This window comes from Enoplosus armatus, chromosome 7 (assembly GCF_043641665.1).
Source record: "Enoplosus armatus isolate fEnoArm2 chromosome 7, fEnoArm2.hap1, whole genome shotgun sequence".
In the NCBI taxonomy this organism is placed as follows: Eukaryota; Metazoa; Chordata; class Actinopteri; order Centrarchiformes; family Enoplosidae; genus Enoplosus; species Enoplosus armatus.
Genome location: NC_092186.1, coordinates 11,478,590 through 11,497,824, shown reverse-complemented (window position 1 = coordinate 11,497,824; position 19,235 = coordinate 11,478,590). Strand labels below are relative to the sequence as shown.

Genomic DNA, 19,235 nt, shown 5'->3' with positions numbered 1-19,235 from the left:
TATTGGCCCTTTACAAATGTGTAACCAAGCCTCACTTTTAAAATGACTATATTACTATCACACTTCAACGACATCTTGTGTTTTATAGGGCTTTACTGGGTTCAACTGCGGCGAAATAGAAGGCTACAGTTGTGCAAAGCTACGTTGCCATAACGGTGGGCGCTGTGTGGAGTCACCAGTTGGCCACCTGTACTGCCAGTGCCAGCCAGGCTTCGGTGGGCCACACTGTGAGAATGAACAGAAATGTCAGTGGACCTGCCAAAATGGAGGAACCTGCATCAAAGACCCATCCAACCCATACCTGTCCAGCTGCCGTTGTCCCATGTACTTCTCCGGACAATACTGTGAGAACAAACTATCCATAACAGCCCCTCCGACCTGCCCCTATCTGCAGTGTGAGCGGCAGTCGGGAGATAAAGTGTGTGACGATCAGTGCAACAACCATGAATGTCAGTGGGATGGAGGAGACTGCTCGCTCACCTGGCGGCATCCGTGGGTTAACTGCACCGCCAGTGTTCCCTGCTGGGATCTCTTTAAGAACGGACGTTGTGATGAGGAGTGTGACAACTCTGGATGCCTCTTTGACAGCTTTGAGTGCCAGGAGACCCCACCGACCCCCTGCAAGTATGTGACCCTCCTCTTTATTTTTGTCATTGCTGTTGCATTCACCTATAAAGTAAAACATTTTTGAACCCAAAAACTACCCATCCTCCTCGTACTGTGTATTTTCAGGTATGACAAGTACTGCGCAGACCACTACGGTAACCGCATCTGTGACCAGAGCTGCTACACGGAGGCTTGTGGCTGGGACGGCCTGGACTGTTCTGCTGACACTCCAGCCAATATGGCGCATGGCACACTGGTTATCGTGGTCCGGCTGCAGCCTAAGGAGCTGCTTGGAGACTTAAGGGGTTTCTTGCGCTCTCTGGGAGCCCTGCTGCACACCAACCTGCAGGTGAAGCTGAATGAAAAGAAGGAGCCAATGGTGTACCCTTACTATGGGGTGGAGGAGGAGCACGGACGACATGTACAGAGGAACAGAATCAAGCGGGAGCTGGAGAGGGAGGTTATTGGGTAAGGATAGTTCATGATGGGATTTATATAATTTCTCTTCTTTTTAGCTCATATAATACTCAGAAGCTTGAAATTAAACACCAGTTAACTGCGTGTCATTAACTGTCTTTGTATTTTCACGTTTGTCTGCGCAGATCTGTGGTGCACCTGGAAATTGACAACCGCGAATGTTCCCAGAGCTCTGCCAACTGTTTCTCCAACACTGATGAGGCTGCGTCCTTCATTGCAGCAGCACACATCAAGGCTGAACTGCCTTACCCTCTAGTGTCAGTTAAAAGTAAGTAGGCCTGTCATTCAGCGGCGAATTTGAATTTTGTTTTGAGGTAAAAACCTAAATCAAATGAAGACAAAACAAATGGTATTTAGACATTTATCCTGCAGGTAAACCAGACGAGCCATCTGGTCCGCCCTACCTGCTGTACCTGGTTGGAGTGGCAGTGGTTATTATTCTGCTTATCCTGGTGCTGGGGATGCTAGCAGCTAAGAGGAAGCATAAACATGGTGTCCTGTGGCTGCCTGATGGCTTCATGGCCAATAAAAATGACAAGAGGAGAGAGCCTGTCGGACAGGATGACTTTGACATGAAGTGAGTGGATATACAGACAAACAGCTTGTGTTAAAGTTTGAAACATGATATATGGTAACAACTACTGGAGTGATATACCACATACCAGAGATGAAATGTAGGGTTTCTCAGATGATCTGGGGGAAATGTGGGCCGAGAAAGTGAACATGTATCTCTCTTACTGTCAAGAGACCTTTGTGTAAGATACTGTTTGTTAAATAGCTCAACTGCATCAACAGAAGACTGTAGTTGTACTGGACAGCTCCCAGTGATCAATGCTGCTGGTTGATTGAGTGTGAAGCAGAGCATAGCTGGGAACATAGCATGCGTACTGCGTCCTGGAATAAATATAAGTCGCTTAAACCTTTTGGGGGGTTTTATCACATCAGGAATTTCAAGACCCAGGATGGAGCCATGATTGATGGAGGTCAGAGTCAGAGATGGCTGGAAGACGAGGTCCCATCCAAGAAACCAAGAGTAAGTGAATTGAGGAAGAAAAAAGAAAGGTCTAAATAAGGCTGATGGATTGTTGGAGTAGTTTGAATTAAATTGGGTAAGGAATGTTTGGAACATGAGGAAAGGTTTTTGGTCGTTGTGAATGTTGTTTCAAGTTCTGTTGCTTTTCACAGACTGAAGACAAACCCTTGCTGCCCATCGCTATGGATGGAACTGTTGACCGAAGGGAGTGGACCCTGCAGCATCGCAAGGCTGCTGACATCACCCTCACTCCGCCACAGGCCGACCTCGATGCTGACTGCCTGGATGTTAACGTCAAAGGACCTGGTGAGAAAAACATACTTCTGACTATATACATATATATATATATATATATATATATATATATATATATATATATATATATATATAATTGATTGATTTAGAATTTTGAATTTATGTCTGTAATACTGAATTTCTCTTCTCTCAGACGGCTTCACCCCGCTGATGTTGGCGTCGCTGCGTAATGGTGGAGGCCCAGACTGCAGCCTGCATGGAGAAGAGGAGGAAGAGAGTGGAGGAGATGAACCAGGGCCAAGTGTCATTTCAGACCTGATCGCTCAGGGTGCCTCTTTGATGGCTCAGACTGACCGTACGGGAGAAACAGCGCTCCACCTGGCTGCCCGCTACGCCAGGGCTGATGCTGCTAAGAGACTGCTGGACGCTGGGGCAGATCCCAACGCCCATGACAACATGGGCAGAACTCCTCTGCATGCTGCCGTGGCTTCTGATGCCCAAGGAGTCTTCCAGGTGAGACAACTGTTTGATCAGAAGTGCTTATAAACTTGAGGTGGATTTAAAATTGGTCAGCCAAAACAATTTTATTTAGGTTTTGACTGATACCAATTCCACCATTGTAGTCACTAATTTAATTGTAGTCATAAACAAAGGTGAAGGTGTGAACAGATAATTCATTGTGAAATCTGCTGTGGTCTGTCATGTATTATTCATCAAGTCCCGTGTGTCTGTGTCTTCCTTCAGATTCTGATCCGTAATCGTGCAACAGAACTGGATGGTCGTATGAATGATGGCACTACTCCTCTGATCCTAGCAGCCAGGCTAGCTGTGGAGGGCATGGTGGAAGAGCTGATCCACTGCCATGCTGACATCAATGCTGTAGACGACCACGGTCAGCAAACCTTTCCCATATTTACTCTTCACGTGGAATGTCTTATTTTTGTTCTGGAAGTCTGTTGTATGAATAATAGCATGTCATGTTCACAGTTATCTGGATTACAATACTGCTCCTATCGGAACTGCAGTGTTACTATGAGGAATCATGCTAGTAAGGAAGCAGGACAAGCTTCCGGATTAGATCCATACATGCAAATCTGAAATGTTCATGTTAATAAACCTTAAAGTAAAGATGCTGCAATGCTTCCTTTTTAAAATCTGGTTAGACAGTAACTCTTAATAAATAGTTATGAATGGAATGTAACAGAAATAATGGCCACTAAATTGTAATCATTTCATTCTGGTAAACATGGATGTGCCTCTTTGTCTTTTCTCACTGTCGCACCATTTCAGGCAAATCCGCTCTGCACTGGGCAGCTGCAGTTAATAATGTGGAGGCAACTCTTGTGCTTTTGAAGAATGGAGCAAACCGTGACATGCAAGACAATAAGGTTGGTTCTTGTTCTTTCATTTATGCTATTTAAAACCATTGTTCCCTAGTTTGTGGGGTAACAGTAATAAAAAAAAATCATACAAAGGTAAAAATAAACGTATCTTACTAGTGAATGACTGTAGTAAAAGTTAGTCAATCATATCATATATAAAATGTCATATTTAATCTATGTAATTTACCAATAATCAAGCAGGAGTTGGTTTGCACAGGTCTGGTATTGAACTGTATTGAATGAAACGCAGAAGTGACAGATAAACTGAGCAAAGTACTAATATAACAAATATACATGATGGAAGTACAGAAAACAATTTCTACTTTGTTACTTTACATTACTGAATGAACTGTACCTAACTAAAGTGTGTTTGTCACTTTATGACACAGAGTTGCATATGAATCGTTTGCTGTGTTTCCTTCAGGAGGAGACCCCATTGTTTCTTGCAGCCAGAGAAGGCAGCTTCGAGGCGGCTCAGGTTCTCCTGGACCACTACTCCAACCGTGACATCACCGATCACCTGGATCGGCTGCCCCGCGACACCGCTCAAGAGCGTATGCATCATGACATAGTGCGCCTGCTGGACCAGTACAATTTGGTTCACAGTCCACACAATGGGCCTAACCACATGGGGGGAGGAGGAAACTCCTCCGTTATGTGTGGGGCCAACGGAGCAGGCTTCATCGGCATGCGTCCGGGGCCGCAGGGGAAGAAGAGCAGGAGGGGCGGAGGTGGAGCGAAGGTGGGAGGAGTTGGCGGGGGAGCAAAGGAGCTGAAAGACATGAAGGCGAAGAGAAGAAAGAAGCCTGCTGGAGGAGAGGGGCCGGGTGTGGGTGCGGGAGTGGGAGGAGGAAGTGGAGGAGGTACAGGAGGAGGGAGCGCGAATGGCGTCAAGGCAGCAGGAGGACTTCCAGAGAGCTCCGTCACCATGTCACCCGTTGACTCCCTGGAATCACCACACTCGTATACAGCCGACGTGTCCGGCGCCGTCTCGACCACAGCAAACTCCCCTCCCCTCCTGAGCAGCCCGACCTCCAGACCAATGCTGCCCCCCGTCAGCCACATGCTGGGACAGCAGCAGGGCTGGGTGGGCATGCCCAAACATGGCTACAGCGGCCACATGTTTGGCCTCGTACCGCACCAGATGGGGGGATCTCACCCTGGCATGGGCCAGCACCACGGCCAGGGCCAGATGCTGACTCCCATGAATGTCACCATGAGCAGAGAGCAGCTGCCGCCCATTGTCACGTTCCAGATGATGGCCCCTGGAGGGGGCCAGGCCATGCTGAAGCAGCCTCAGCCGGGGCAGGTACAGGTCACGCAGTCCCAGGGGCAGAACCAGAATCAGGGTCACTCCCAGCCGGGGCCAGGCCACCTCCACTGCCCCCAGAGTATGATGTACCAGATGCCCGAGCAGATGAGCATGGTGCACGGGCTGTCCCACACCCTGCAGCACCCCCACACCGTCAGCCACGGAGGCCACGGTGGGATAGAGGGCCAGTCTCGGCAGCTGCCTTCCTATCCGCCCATGCAGAGCCCCGTGGATAAGTACCCCACACCCCCCTCCCAGCACAGCTATACCACCGCTGGTTCAGAGGGCACCACCCCTGGCCACTCTGCCCACCCACCCAGCGAGCACCCGTATCTCACCCCTTCGCCCGAGTCCCCAGACCCTTGGTCGTCCTCTTCGCCTCACTCCAACTCGGACTGGTCTGATGTCACCACCAGCCCCACCCCTCTGGGGAACCCCCACCATGCACTGCCGTCTTCACACCACACACACATTCCAGAGCAGGTGCAGCTGCAGCCGCAGTCGCAACAGATGCAGCAGTCCTCTCAACAGCCGCAGCTGGGAAACATGCAGGTGTTTGCGTAGGTCGGCCCGAGGAAAGCATAGACAGACTGACTTTGGGGTTCTGTGTAGTTAAATAACAACACATTGTAACTCATACAATGCTTTTCTCACTCCTCTCGTTAATTCTCTTTGTTCGTTCTTCATTATGATAACCGGTCTCCTCCTCCTTTTATGTTTTCTTCTCCTCGTTGCACTTAAGAAAACTGTGTGTATAGTTTCTCAAAACGTCATTGAGTATTATCAGCAAGAAATCAAAAGTTCTCAATACCAAAAAAAACGTGGAGTTGGCCGTCTGTCACGAGTTAAAATCAGTTTCCACGTAGTTCCTCCGATCCCAGCTGAGCATCCTCTGCTCTCTGTTGGCCCAAGTCAAGACTTTTCTTTTCGGCCTTTGGCAGCCAAACACAAACTGTTTATTGAGGGATCATCGAGGAACTGCCGACCAGATGGCGGCCGGCTGGTATTGCATCAGAAAAACGGAGATGGACACTGAGACAGGGCCGAGGACGCTCTGCATTGATATTGCCTGTTTTGGAGGACACTGTCGTTTCGTTCTGCTATCCTTATTTGATGTTTAATGTGATAAGCCTGCCAATACTAACTCCTCGTCGAAACCATTCACTCTACTTTTTTTAATACGGTGGGTCACATTCAGTCGATGCTTTAATTCAGCAAAACTACCTAGTTGTTACCTTTTTGTTTCTTTTTATTCATGCATTATTTTTTAACATGTTAAAGGGGGAATTTTATAAAAGACAAACACCAAGGAAATTACAGATTATATAGAAATGAACACAGATGCATCTTGTTACTGAATTGCTCCACACTTGTGCATACAACTTAAATGTAATTACATCATTGATTACAGTTGATAGATATTAGTGTTTCCCATCGAGCTTTATCTGTCCGAACACACAGAAGGTTCAATAAAAGCAGTTTTTACTTGCATGTTGTAGGTGCGGTGAGAACACAGTGTATTACCCATGTTTTAAAGGCAGTTACTGTTACAGAAATAGAAAAGAGTTGAGAGTTGTTGTTTGGGTGCCGTTGTATATCATTTCTTGCCACTATACTTCATGTGTTGTTGAGGGATTCGTTCAGAAGCTTGACAAACTTTATGCAAATACATACATTAGTTTTAGTATGTTGTACGATGAAATGTACATAGACTAACAGCACATTTTGCTTGTTATTACTGAGCTCGATTTGGCGCAGACATGTTGACTTTTTAAAATGTCTGTTTTCTGTTTTTTTATATGAATTCTGTTCGCACTTCTTGAATGATTCTGAATGTTACAGAGGTGCCTGTTTTTACCTTTCAAACTGCCTCTCGTTAATGTTTTCTCTTCCAAAATCATTTAACCAGTTTTGCCTTTTGCTTTACTACAATCAGTGTATCTGCGCACCTTTTTTTAATTGTCATGATTCATAAACAAAGTCCGGAGGTGAGGAAGGTTTAATAAAGAATTTTGTTTTTGTCTTCCTTCTTAAAGTTGATGTTGATCATAGCTTTGTTTGACTGCTCTGTAAACACAGACAATCATTCACTGTTTTTATTTTTGAAACTTCAAAAAAGGAACATTAGTGTCTCTAAGACCAAATTACTTTTTCTTTTTTCAGCCAAAAATGAACCCTCGTTCCAGTTAGTGTCGTGATCTGTTCAAGACTTTTGTTGAGTTTGACACACAGCACACACATCCGATACCAAGAAATGTTGTTTTGGTTTGAATTACTACTGCAAGTGTCTGTGTGAACAAACCAAATCATTCACGTTTCATCAATATTCCCAGTGCCTGACACTTCAGTGCCTTTTTTCTCTCTGTACACATGATGTCCCTGCAGTTTCACAAAACACAAGTACTTTCATGTAGAGGTGTCAGTCAGCGGTTTTATTAAGAATTGAGCATGTCGGTTGCCGTTCATATGCAAGGCTATGTGTCTATGTTCTGTATATAAAATGTTTTTTATTGTACTTTTCTCTGTTAACCAAATAGCCTATAATATACATGTCATATGAAGTAGTGGTCACCATGTTTGTATAAGGTAGAAGAACTAAAACTGATGATAAAATGAGTTGTCTGTTGCAAAAAACCAAATGATCAACCAAATGTGCTTACTGAAATAAAGCCCAGATCTTCGTAGATTTTTTGCACTTATGTGTTGTTGTTTTTTAAATATACAGTGTTTTTGTCAACTAGTCCACACACAGTGCTGGTGTTTGAATTAATTTTATAATGGTTTCACATGGAGCATTGAAGTGTGACACACTGCAGACTGCTGAAAGAGTGCTCAGTCCTTGGAAATGTGACATTTTCTAAAAGTACGCAATACAACTCTTTGTACTTTCAATACAACAGATCAGTATAGGTTAGATGTATAATCACAGGGTGTATTTTAATGAAAAATAATATCAGTATTCAACTAATTATGATTTGCCTTTCAGGGCTTTAGATTTGTATATACACCTCTATATATAGATATATAGTCAATATTTTCTATTCTATAAATCTGTATCCTTCTGACATTTAAATTAAATGTGTTTGGGTCAGTGGTTCGGCCTTGCCCATGCTGCACCGCTAACTTCACGGACAGTGTCTGCAGTACAATGTTAAGATATTGATAATACTAATTAATAACACAAAAAATACATTACTAAAGTAATGTAAAGAAACGCTACTACAATGATCCAGAGAGAAACACACCTTGGGTTTTTGCACCTTTAAACATTTAAACACAAAGTTGTCAGTGTTTTCCTTGAATTACTTGGCTTTTAGACACATAGAGAGGCTATGTTTGTTTCCTTTAGGGAATAATAGTCCTTTGTTGTTCCACGATTAGTTCTGTAAAGAAGTACCTTAAAGTCCCCAATTCACACTTCACTTCACAGCTCAAAATAAATATGAGCAGTGCAGTTCGTCACCAGTCCAGCAGGAGGCGCTGGTTCGCTCAAGAAGCCTTTACGAAGAAGACGACGAAGAAGTCTGTACACGGAAGTCACCCAGGATTTTACATGCATCAGATTTCTTCATTCTGTACACTTTCTCGGTGTAATCTACTCTTTCCTCTGGCGGGTAGTTGAACCGTAATGGCGCTTACTGAAGGGACGGTCGTTGTGGGAGCCCTGCTCAGATGATGTGTAGTTATACGCAGACGGTTGGTTCCCAGTGCGGGTCGCCAGGACTTGAAGTGCTGTTGTTTTGACAGCTGTGTCGAGCCTCCAGTACCTGGTCTGTCTGCCTGACAGAGAGAGCTGCAGAGAACAGACCAGACCCGAGGTTTAACCCCTAAAGAGGGGTTTATTTTATGTGGAGACGAATATCTACGTCAGTTAAGTTGCTTTTAAAGCGCCGTTGAAGGAAAGGCAGAAAGGTGAGAGCCACTCTCTGCCAGCGACTTCTCTTCTCAACGGTGTTTCCTCTGTGAGTAAAAACCCTTTTTTGTTTCTAAAAGTCTTCTTCCACTCCTCATTGTAGTGCTGTATTTACCTCCCAACAATAAATACAATTGTTACCACCTGCAGCGTATATTTATATCACCATTTCCCCCTTTTCTGTGTCCAGCCTCCCACCGACCAGAGGTCATGGCCTCATCCCGGCTGAAGTACCTCTCTCTGGGCGTGCTGGTGTTCCAGACCACCTCCCTGGTGCTCACCATGCGGTACTCCCGCACCCTGCAGGCCGAGGGGCCGCGTTACCTGGCCTCCTCAGCTGTGGTGGTGGCCGAAGTCATGAAGATCCTCACCTGTGTGGTGCTCGTCTTGAAGGAGCACAGTGAGTACACCTGGACACAATGCATACCATCATAATCATTAGCAGGGTTGACAATGACCCATTGCTTTCATTGTATTATATTAATCTAATGTAATGTTTTTTTCAATTCTTTGAGTCATCCTGAGGTCTATAAAATGACAACAATGGTGAAAAATGGCCATCTCAATTTTGTGGAGCCCCAGGTGATGTCCTCTAATTGCTTGTTTTGTCTTAGCAACAGTCCAATACCCTGAAAATGTCATTAACATTGATATAAAACAGAGAAAAGCAGGAAAACCTTACACTTGAGAAGCTGGAACCAGCTCATCTTTGTCCTTTTTGCCTAGTAAATGACAGAAATGATCATTCAAATATCAAAACAGTTTTTGATTCAGTCATTCGACTTTCCAGCCCTAGTATGTATGAAAAATGATTTTGATATTTGTAAATATTTATACAACTGCACAATACTCCACAATAATGTAACATGAAATAAAAATAATTAATGTTAATAGTAAAATATAACAAGGTTTAGGGCGGTGACTAAAAACTAGGGCTGGATATCATTTGAATTATTTTTTAGAATAATGTTGATACAATAGAGTTTCGTATTGATGCTGGAACATTTCTTTTCTTTGAATTATTTATTAAATGAAAAAGATAGTTTATATTCCTCAAAGTTCTCACATGTTCATTGTTGTCTAAGCAGTCGTTGAAGAACTTTGCCTAAATAAAATACAGTCTAAAATTGGTAAAATTACGATTTTACCATCTGATCAAATAAGTAAAAGGAGTGTCAGCGTTTGGACAGTGCCATGAACACATTCACAGTATCAGAATAGTATTTCGGTTCCATACTCAATACGTGCCTGACTACAAAAAGCCCACATGCTGTAGCTGGAGAAGCTCCCCTCACTCTCCTACTGAGAAATGTTGCTCCTGTCTTACTAAAACAAAAGAGAAATTGGGAGCATTGAGTCATTCATGAGTTTCCCTTTTCTTTGAGTTTCACCTGTCCTACTGCCTGAAACGAAAAGCGGGTTGACTGAATGATCTGTAAGCGCCTCAGATCTGGCACAGTTTCAGCTTTTATTCAACAAAGTTAGCAGATGAAGCTGTAAACCTGTTTCTTGAAACAGGGCCCAAGTCGACAATGCCAGAGCTGTCAAACTGATGTCACTACCAACCACTTTTACTACAAGCATGTCAAAAACAAAGAAGTGAAAACTTTACAAACACTAGATCATCTAGGTCATCTTTGCTTTAGTATGAACACACAGACAAATTCCACAGCTGATTTTAGATTCAAATCATCCGGCCAAAGCTGACAGACTTGACTACAACTTGAATTTCCGTGTGTCTGGTGGCCTAACTTGTCCGTTTTTATTCCTCAGGTTACAGCATGCGAGCTCTGAACAGTGTCCTGCGTCAGGAAATTGCCCACAAACCCATAGAAACACTGAAACTGGCCATCCCCTCGGGGATCTACACGCTGCAGAACAACCTGCTGTATGTCGCCTTGTCCAACCTGGACGCAGCCACTTACCAGGTACAGCAGGGGGCAGGTTGGGTCTTGAGGCCGTGTGATCGAAGGGGAGACTGTGTGAATCTGCGTGACTCACAGCATGACTCAATGTAACACGCACAGGAGCTGATGTGTCTTTTCGGAGCCTTTTGGCGATCAGCACATCCTCGTTCTTGGATTATTTACAGTTTTCCCACTTTGTCCCCACCAGGTGACATACCAGCTGAAGATCCTGACCACAGCTCTGTTCTCAGTGTCCATGCTGGGCCGCAGGCTGGGCGTCTACCAGTGGCTCTCGTTGCTGATTCTCATGGCTGGAGTGGCTCTCGTGCAGGTCCAGTACAGCTTCATGTCTGTTTACATCTTGTAGAAATGGAAGTCACATTGTTCCCCAGAACATCCTCTCTGTGGTTCTAATAGAGACATTCGTGTTCTTACGAGTAGCTGCTTTTCAAAGGAGCCTTTTATTCCAATAATAATCAGAGTAAAAGCCCACGTAGATGGATTGGTATGAACTATGAAGTAGCCTTGAGATGGTTATTGGTCTTTATTGTTGATAGGAGACAGGGTAAGAGCTAACGCATCTCTGCTAAGATTTGGCAGCTTCAATAAATTCTTTATCCAGACACATCCAAGAACATATGATAATAATAATAATAATAATAATTGGAGCTGAAATGATCTTGATGATTATCTGCAGCTCTTTTGACAATGGATCAGTCGTTTCAATAATTTTTCAAGCTAACATTGTGAAAGAAAGTTCTAGTTCCAGCCTAGAGTGTAGGAAACTTGGATAGATTTGTGAGTAATTGATCACCTTCAGGAGGCAAAATGAAATCACAGCCATCGACTCCCTTGTAAGTAATTGTGCTCTGGTTGGTTTTTATGTCTGTACTTATTTGCTCAGCCCCTTCTGCCCACAATCCTACTGAAAGACCTCCATCTTCTTTGTGCCCTTTTAAAGTGAGTCTATTTTTTTGTTTTAGTTATTATATATAAAAACAGAAACTCTTAATCTCAGCGCAGAGTAGCAGAGCAGAGTTGGTTATGTAAAAGGTTAAATAAATAAGAGAAAATAATGAGGCTCATCATTGAATGAATATTGGCTGCCAGTTGTTACGAGGAATGTGCTGATGAATGATGAAGTGTCAGAAAAGGAAAGACTGTTGTGATATCACCTCCTCCTCCTCCTCCTCCTTCTCGGCTAAACAAAGAAAATGCTAGTCAGTATTACACCAGATGTGATCTTAATGCTGGCTGAGCACTCAGACAGAAGCACAATGGAGGGGGTGGAGGAGGAGGATGAAGATACAGCTTCATAAATCTACAGGATCAGACAGGTAGAAACATTTACTCCCAAACTGTTCTCAGTGGAACCAGGCGGTGTGCAGGAATGTGACGGTGGTTTATTCATTACGCTGAAGGCTCAAACAACAGATCGTCACATCAAATACGTTCTTACCACGCACCCATAGCAACTGCTCTGTTTGCAAACAGTATCGTCCACAAACAAAACGAGCACAAAAGCCAGCATGTGTCTTGAGAAGAAATAATTGGCTCTGTTTTGCATTAATGCAGCTTCTCATTTTCAAAGTTTCTGCTGTTAGTTCTCACTCTGCGGGGTTTGTTTTGGTGTGGGTATAGAGGTGGAAGGAAAACAGCATCTTGTTCCAAACACGGCGACCTTATTGAAAAGATCTTTACCAGAGAAGGACTCCAACTCGTTCTGATGTTTTGTCTTTTTTATCCAAAGAAAAAGTGCAGTAGCTACAATACTTCTCTTACTTTGCACAACCAGAGCTCATCATCATCTTATGTTTTGGGTTTTTTTTGCATTCACACCCATTTTCCTGCTTACTGCAGCACATAACGCAGGAACTCGCACTCTGCAGCAACTTGGCAGAGTTGTGAAGATTCTTTGTGTGAGTTTCAGGTCCCCAGCATAATGTATTCAGAGAGAGATTTGAGTGAGATTGTTAAACATTACAGAGAGTTCAGGCCTTACAAAGAACATACATATAAGTTTCATTGACACAGGGATTTCTTACTTGGATGTTTTATTTGTTCCAAAACACAAGTTTTGTGATAGGAACTGCTGCTATTCACAGTTAAAATTAAAATAATGAATGAATAAGAAAGGTAAATAAGAAAATTGGTACCACTCTCATATCTGTCCCTTTTTAAATATTAGGCTACAGCCAGCTTAGCTTAGCATAAAGACTGGAAACACGGGGAAACAGCTAGCCTGGCTCTGTCCAAAAGTAACAAAACCTGCATACCAGCACCTCTAAAACTCACTACTTGACACGTTAAATCTCTTTTGTTTAATCCGTACAGAAACCAAAATGTAAACACAAGTTGTCGTTTTTCAGGAGGTCATGTGTTGGTCTATTTCTTTGCGAAGCCATCTGTTAAATCAGCTTTTAAAACACACACACATAGACGTTATTTTTTTCTTTATATAACATTTTATTGTTCCTGAATATTTATATTCTTTCTTTTGCATCAGTGTTACCTTAGATATTTAACCCTTAAGCCAAGAGGTTCCATATTCAACTTAAGGTCCACTTACTAGCTTTCAACCACATCTTGCAGTCTTCCTCAGTGGATGGAGTTTCCTTGTAGTAGACAGCTTCTGGGATAGTTTTTGGCATCGGATGTGAAATGTCAAAAACAAAAACAACTCAGAAAAGGCTAGTAAGTGGACCTTGAGTTTAGAGTGTTTCTCCTGTGTTTACAGTGGCCCTCTGAGTCTGCAGTGGCTCCGGAGAAGGAGGCCCTCTCCACAGGCTCCCAGTTTGTCGGCGTGACAGCGGTTCTGGTGGCGTGCTGCTCCAGTGGGTTCGCTGGTGTCTACTTTGAGAAGATCCTAAAGGAGAGCAAACAAAGCGTCTGGGTCCGAAACATCCAGCTAGGTCAGTATTCATTGATCATTCAAATCAATCAACTGTCCAGTCAGTCTTGAACAGTATACCTGCTCTTCTTACATATAAAATGAAACTCAATACACTGAGAAGTAATGACATTAGACAACCCCCGTCCATCGACAGCGGAATAATGTTGTGAGTTGTTGTTGAAAACAGATTGGAAAAGGCTCCTCCATGTTTCTGAAGTGAGCTCTTGTGTGCGCACAGTTTCCTTTCTTCCCTGCACATTGAGCCAGCTGGGCTTTTTACCTCTGATATGTTTCTGTTAAGATGAATGTTCCTGTCTAGTTTATTTTTACCCTGGAGCGTGTGAGGCATGTGTTCAGTCTCCTGCGATTCCTGGTGCGAGCTTGGAGCTTTTTCACCTGCATTAAATGTTGGAGCCTAGATCTGAAACAAGAGCAGTGAAGAAAATTGTATTTTGTTGTTGTTGTTGTTGTTGTTGTTGTTAGTAGTTGTAAAAGTGATGCAAGAAAATATGAAATGAAGGAAATTAGGAATTAGTCTGATCATTTAAGTCATTTTGACAGACATTGCTTTATTTTTCATGATTGTGAAGTGAATATTTTTGGGCTCTGGACTGTTGATCCAACAAAACAAGCAATTTGAAGATGTTACCTTAGGCTTTTGAAAGATTTTTCGCAAAACAATTGTGCAAACATAATTGACACATAATTGGTGAAAATAATTGCTAGTTGCTGCCTCATTAGGAAAATAGGGGAGAAAAGCAAAGTAATCCAAGTACATGCTGTGGCAAGATATTAAAGGAATAGTTCAATAATTTGAGAAAAACACTTTCTTTTTTGAGAGTTAGATGAGAAGATTGATACCACTCATGTTTGTAAATAAATATGAAGCTAGAGCCAGAAGAGGGTTAATGCTAGCTAGCTAGCTAGCTAACCTAGCCTGGTTCTGTCCAAAGCTAACAAAATCGGACTTCTAGCACCAAACTCACAATCACATCTTTTTTGTTTAATCCATACAAAAAAACAATGTCCAAAAAACGTCAATTTACGGTTATGTGCCGGACTATTTCATGGCAAGCGCAGGACTGAAGCACTAACAAACGTTAGGATGCTAACACACTAAACTAAAATGGTGAAAATGATAAAACATTATTCCTGCTAAACGTCAACATGTTAGCATTCTCATTGTGAGCATGTTAGCAGTCCGTGTTTATTCGCCCCAAACAGTCAATGTACCAGACATTAGCTTTGAGCTAGCTAGCAACCGACTGTGTGCAGTCCATGCGTGCCTGTGTGTATGTTTGTGTGCCAGAACTTCCTCTGACTGATCTCAGAACTCACCAGGAACCCTGGAGCTGTTTTTTTTTGTTATTTCCCTTCAGTCTCTGTTTTCCTCTTGTCTCTGTACTTTATGAAGTAATGCTAGATTCATAAAGCTTATGGACGTTTTCACCTCAGTTTGGCCGCCCTGGACGAATTTGCGTCCACTTGCGTCTTTCTGTTGACTTTATATGTAATCTTGCGTCTAAAATTCGCCTTGCATTCTGCATGAACATGCAGTAGTCTTGGTAGCATCTGAATTTCTCTCTTTAACTGAGCTGGAAAACTTTTGATCAGATTTCAAGATGAAATCTTTGGACAGATATTTAGCTCACTCATCTGCTTCTGTGTGTGTTTCCAGGGATGTTTGGCCTGGTGTTTGGCCTCTTCGGGATGCTGGCCTATGATGGAGAGAGGGTGAAGGAGTCAGGAATGTTCCAGGGATACAACACAGTCACCTGGGCTGTCGTAGCGCTGCAGGTAACGCTCACTCCACTGCCAGTGATACGATATGTGTTTCCCACCAAAACTGTCAAATATATTATCAAGCCTCTCGGGTAACGGCCTCTTTATTTCGTGGATCAGACTCCCTGTCGGCCCGTACAGGTCATGCCTTCGTCCATCTGTGTCCGTGTGTTTGTTGTTTCTCCAGGCGCTGGGTGGTCTGGTCATAGCAGCGGTCATCAAGTATGCAGACAACATCCTCAAGGGCTTTGCTACATCGCTCTCCATCATCCTGTCAACTCTTATATCGTACTTCTGGCTACAGGACTTCGACCCCACTGGGTAGAGGAAACAGTCACTACCTCTTTCTCTGTCTCTCTTCTATATTTTTTTTATCTTTGTTTGTCTTTTTCTCATAATTACAATTTCTCCAGCTGACTGTGTTGTCTGCTGTCGTCCTCAGCGTGTTCTTCCTGGGGGCCATTTTGGTCATCGCGGCGACTTTCCTGTACGGCTACGAAGGCAAGCCGTCCCCCAACCCCAGCAGGGCGTAGGACACTCACGGCTGACACTACAGCAGCAGCAGCAGTAGGAGGTCCTGTTGAAGCTGGAAAGGAGGACAGAGAGCTGTAGAAAAAGAAGGGGAAAGGTCTTTATCATATATTGTGATCACAAAAGGAGGAGGCGGAGAAGAGAAGTGGGAAGAGAGGAGGTAAGCAGTTTGGGAACGGACAACAGGAAGAGTGAAAACGAACGTTTAAAAAAAAAAAAGAAAAAGAAAAAAAAAGAAAGCACAACTCTGTGATGGGTCTCAGACACCAAAAGTGCCTCAGCTGTGAAGGGCAACCAGTGAGAAAAGAAAACTGGCCAAACAGGATTCTGTGTTTCTCTTTTTTCCTTTAATTACCGCTGCAGGGACAATCCTGGCTGCCACAGAGATATTCTTGACAGGACCAACTGATTGTGATTTAAGAACCTGTTGAATGACTGCCAGTCATTGTTACTGCCACATCAGGAGGCACAGGCAGGAGTATCCACATTTTTCAGATGAAGTGTGTCAAGTCCTCACTGCTTGTTCACCTCAGAGTTTAAGTATTTAAGGCTTTGACAGTCTTTCTTGTCCCACTTTGAGCGCTGAAAGCACATTTTAGGACATTAATTTCCCTGAAATGATTCTTCCCAGCCATTGTTTACTCTTAAGCTAACAGTCAAATGGTCATGGTTAGCATTGGGGCCGTGGTTGGGGTAAGAGCCTGCTACAGAGGTGGGATTTGAACTCAGCTCAACAGGCCTGTCTGCCAAGGAGGCACAACTTGGGGCAAAAAAACCTTAATGCACCAAGAGGCTTTACACTACGGCAGTTGCAGTGACCATTAACTAGTATAGTTTCCCAAATTATGACTCTCATGTTGCATTTTGTTCAGCTATTTTTGGCAACCGTTTTTGTTGCCAGGCAACATATAGTCACTGGGACGTCTTTGATAACATACACAGTGTGTCTCAGTGACAGAGCTGTTTTACTGTATGGTCTGTGTGTCGGGTGGAGTTTAGTGTTTGACAGTAATCTGGGTATGTGAACAAAATGCTACAGGAATAAACTAATCCGACACCTCGGAAATAAGTGTTCTGGGCTGTAATAAAATCCAGGTTATTATTTGAAGATATTGATTTTTGAAGTGAAAAAGACAGTTTGATCATGAGGTGAAGATTATTTTGTACAACTTGAAATTACATTAACCTTGGGTGTAAATAATGGCAACATTTAAATTATAATCTATACATCTAAATGAATTGTCTGTTTAATTTATTCATTCATTAATTAGGCTTTTTACATGACCTTTCAAAGCCACTGATTACAAACATCCAGCTCCTTATGGCCTGTGCTCATGTAACAATATGTTCTGTTGATTTTGTGGCAAAGTAATCAAACATTACTGATTGCCGATTTGACTGGTGTTCTTTCTTCTGAAACTACTTTTTCTTTATTACTTACTTTTTTTTTGGGGGGGGGGTGAATTGGGTATAATTAAGAACTTTATTATTTTAATTACCAATGCGTGAATCTTTTATAAAAGAAAAATGTTTCCTTAAACTTTTTTGAATGTTATTGTGTTGAAGTCATTGTATTTCTCCTCCCAGATAATTTCTACACTAAAACACACACATTTATATCTTGAGCTGCTAAATCAAACAGCATCTGGACTTTAGATTCTTGAGGACGTACAACTCGGACTGCAATACGCTGCAGAAATATTCCTAGCGATTACACATCTCCCTTGTCTAATTTAATACTTGACATGTCGCCTTAGAACTACAAACTACATAGCACGAATGAATTCACACTTTGATATTTTTGGCATTTGTTTTAATGAGTTTAAAAACACTGCATGCAAAAGCCAGACAGTCTGAGAGAAAGGACTGTAACACGCTAGAGTTTCATGTCCTTCATGTTATAACACTGTAAAACACCATTACCCAGTCATTTTAAACCAACAACTGCATTAGACGCCAGTCAATCAGCAGAACAGGTAAGAATTAATGAGTCATTCAGCTTCTCATGAAGGGCCATGTACCGCTCTGCCCGCGGGTCCTCAGGCACATCTGTTACTGTAAAAGACACTTGAGGCCCTGATACACACAGACAGCAGACTGTGTGACCTCATGGTCAAGTATAAGTGTATTTTCGCTAACGCTTTATTTTAATCGGGGCAACGTGAAAGAAAAGTCTCTGCTTTGTTTCACCCTATAAAAGCCTCAATTCTCTGAATAAAATCACCTACTTAGTGTCTCCAGTTAAAAGTGCTGCTCTAGATGTTTCCCGTGATTGTCAACGTGGGCTCTCAGATGCTCCTGTGTGTGTGAGATACACAGGCAGGACGCTATAACTTCTGGTGATCATGGGTCTAGTGTCGTTCTAGATGAGGTGTGTGTGTGTGTGAGTGTGTGAGAGAGAGAGAGAGAGAGATGCACCAGGAGTAATGAGCAGCATGGTTAAGATAACATGATTACGTCCTGTCTCTCTTCATCTCTGTCTCATCTTGACCAGCTCAGCACTTCAGCGTGACCTGTTTCACTGGCCCACTGTGTGCTGAGTGTGAAACAGAAAGACAGCATATAGACCTGCCTGGAAAACAATAAGCAACATATTCTCTGAGCTGTACCCTGGTTTTCATTTTCAGCTACGAATCTTCATAAAAACACATTTTTATAAAAGATCATAATGGCACAAGAGACTGTATGTCTTTGTAAACCAAATACTCAAAGGGTCAGTTCACCTAAATTACAAAAACATTTTCTTATTTACTTACAGCAGTATCTAGCAGTACAGACAGTTCCAGTTATACGTCTGCAGGTTTTCAGATGTCTGTCCATGACATTTCTGCCTCCACCCAATACAATAGAGGTGAAAGGAAAGCCACTTGTGGTGCTCAAAGCTTTGACAAATGACATTAAAAAAAAATCAATATCAATATGTCTTTCCAGAAACTGTTTTCATTGTAAATACTTTCTGCTGAAGAAATAGTTCCTCTGAAAACTGTTGATAACAAAGTCTGTGGATAGTTTGCGGAGAGACATATCGCTGTTGAATTTTCAGCCTTGTAGAACGGCTCTAGGGACAGAGGCAAACCGATGGATTGCCTTTTCTTCTAGCGCCATTGTTAGGGCCAAATTTTAATTTGTCCAATATGTGCTAAT

General features: G+C 42.9%; 2 protein-coding genes across 3 annotated transcripts in view; both read left to right on the top strand.

The window, feature by feature from the left end:
* notch2 (notch receptor 2) overlaps window positions 1-6,244 on the top strand; it is a 39,876-nt gene extending 33,632 nt beyond the window's left edge. The window contains exons 26-35 of one of the 2 annotated variants that reach the window (XM_070909490.1): window positions 89-624; window positions 733-1,074; window positions 1,209-1,351; window positions 1,456-1,660; window positions 2,029-2,116; window positions 2,269-2,422; window positions 2,565-2,884; window positions 3,116-3,263; window positions 3,662-3,759; window positions 4,178-6,244. In XM_070909490.1, coding sequence (XP_070765591.1) covers window positions 89-624; window positions 733-1,074; window positions 1,209-1,351; window positions 1,456-1,660; window positions 2,029-2,116; window positions 2,269-2,422; window positions 2,565-2,884; window positions 3,116-3,263; window positions 3,662-3,759; window positions 4,178-5,629 — 3,486 coding nt within the window. In that variant the 3' untranslated portion in view covers window positions 5,630-6,244. Of the gene's footprint in view, window positions 1-88; window positions 625-732; window positions 1,075-1,208; window positions 1,352-1,440; window positions 1,661-2,028; window positions 2,117-2,268; window positions 2,423-2,564; window positions 2,885-3,115; window positions 3,264-3,661; window positions 3,760-4,177 lie in introns of both variants that reach the window. The other variant, XM_070909491.1, reaches the window with a different exon arrangement.
* Window positions 6,245-8,665: 2,421 nt separating this feature from the next.
* slc35a3a (solute carrier family 35 member A3a) lies at window positions 8,666-17,533 on the top strand. Its single transcript, XM_070908723.1, has 8 exons — window positions 8,666-9,027; window positions 9,169-9,378; window positions 10,752-10,906; window positions 11,094-11,216; window positions 13,623-13,797; window positions 15,457-15,575; window positions 15,748-15,881; window positions 16,003-17,533. Exons 2-8 carry the CDS (start codon window positions 9,189-9,191, stop codon window positions 16,091-16,093), a joined length of 987 nt encoding a protein of 328 aa, XP_070764824.1. The 5' UTR covers window positions 8,666-9,027; window positions 9,169-9,188; the 3' UTR covers window positions 16,094-17,533.
* The last annotated feature ends 1,702 nt before the right edge of the window (window positions 17,534-19,235 follow it).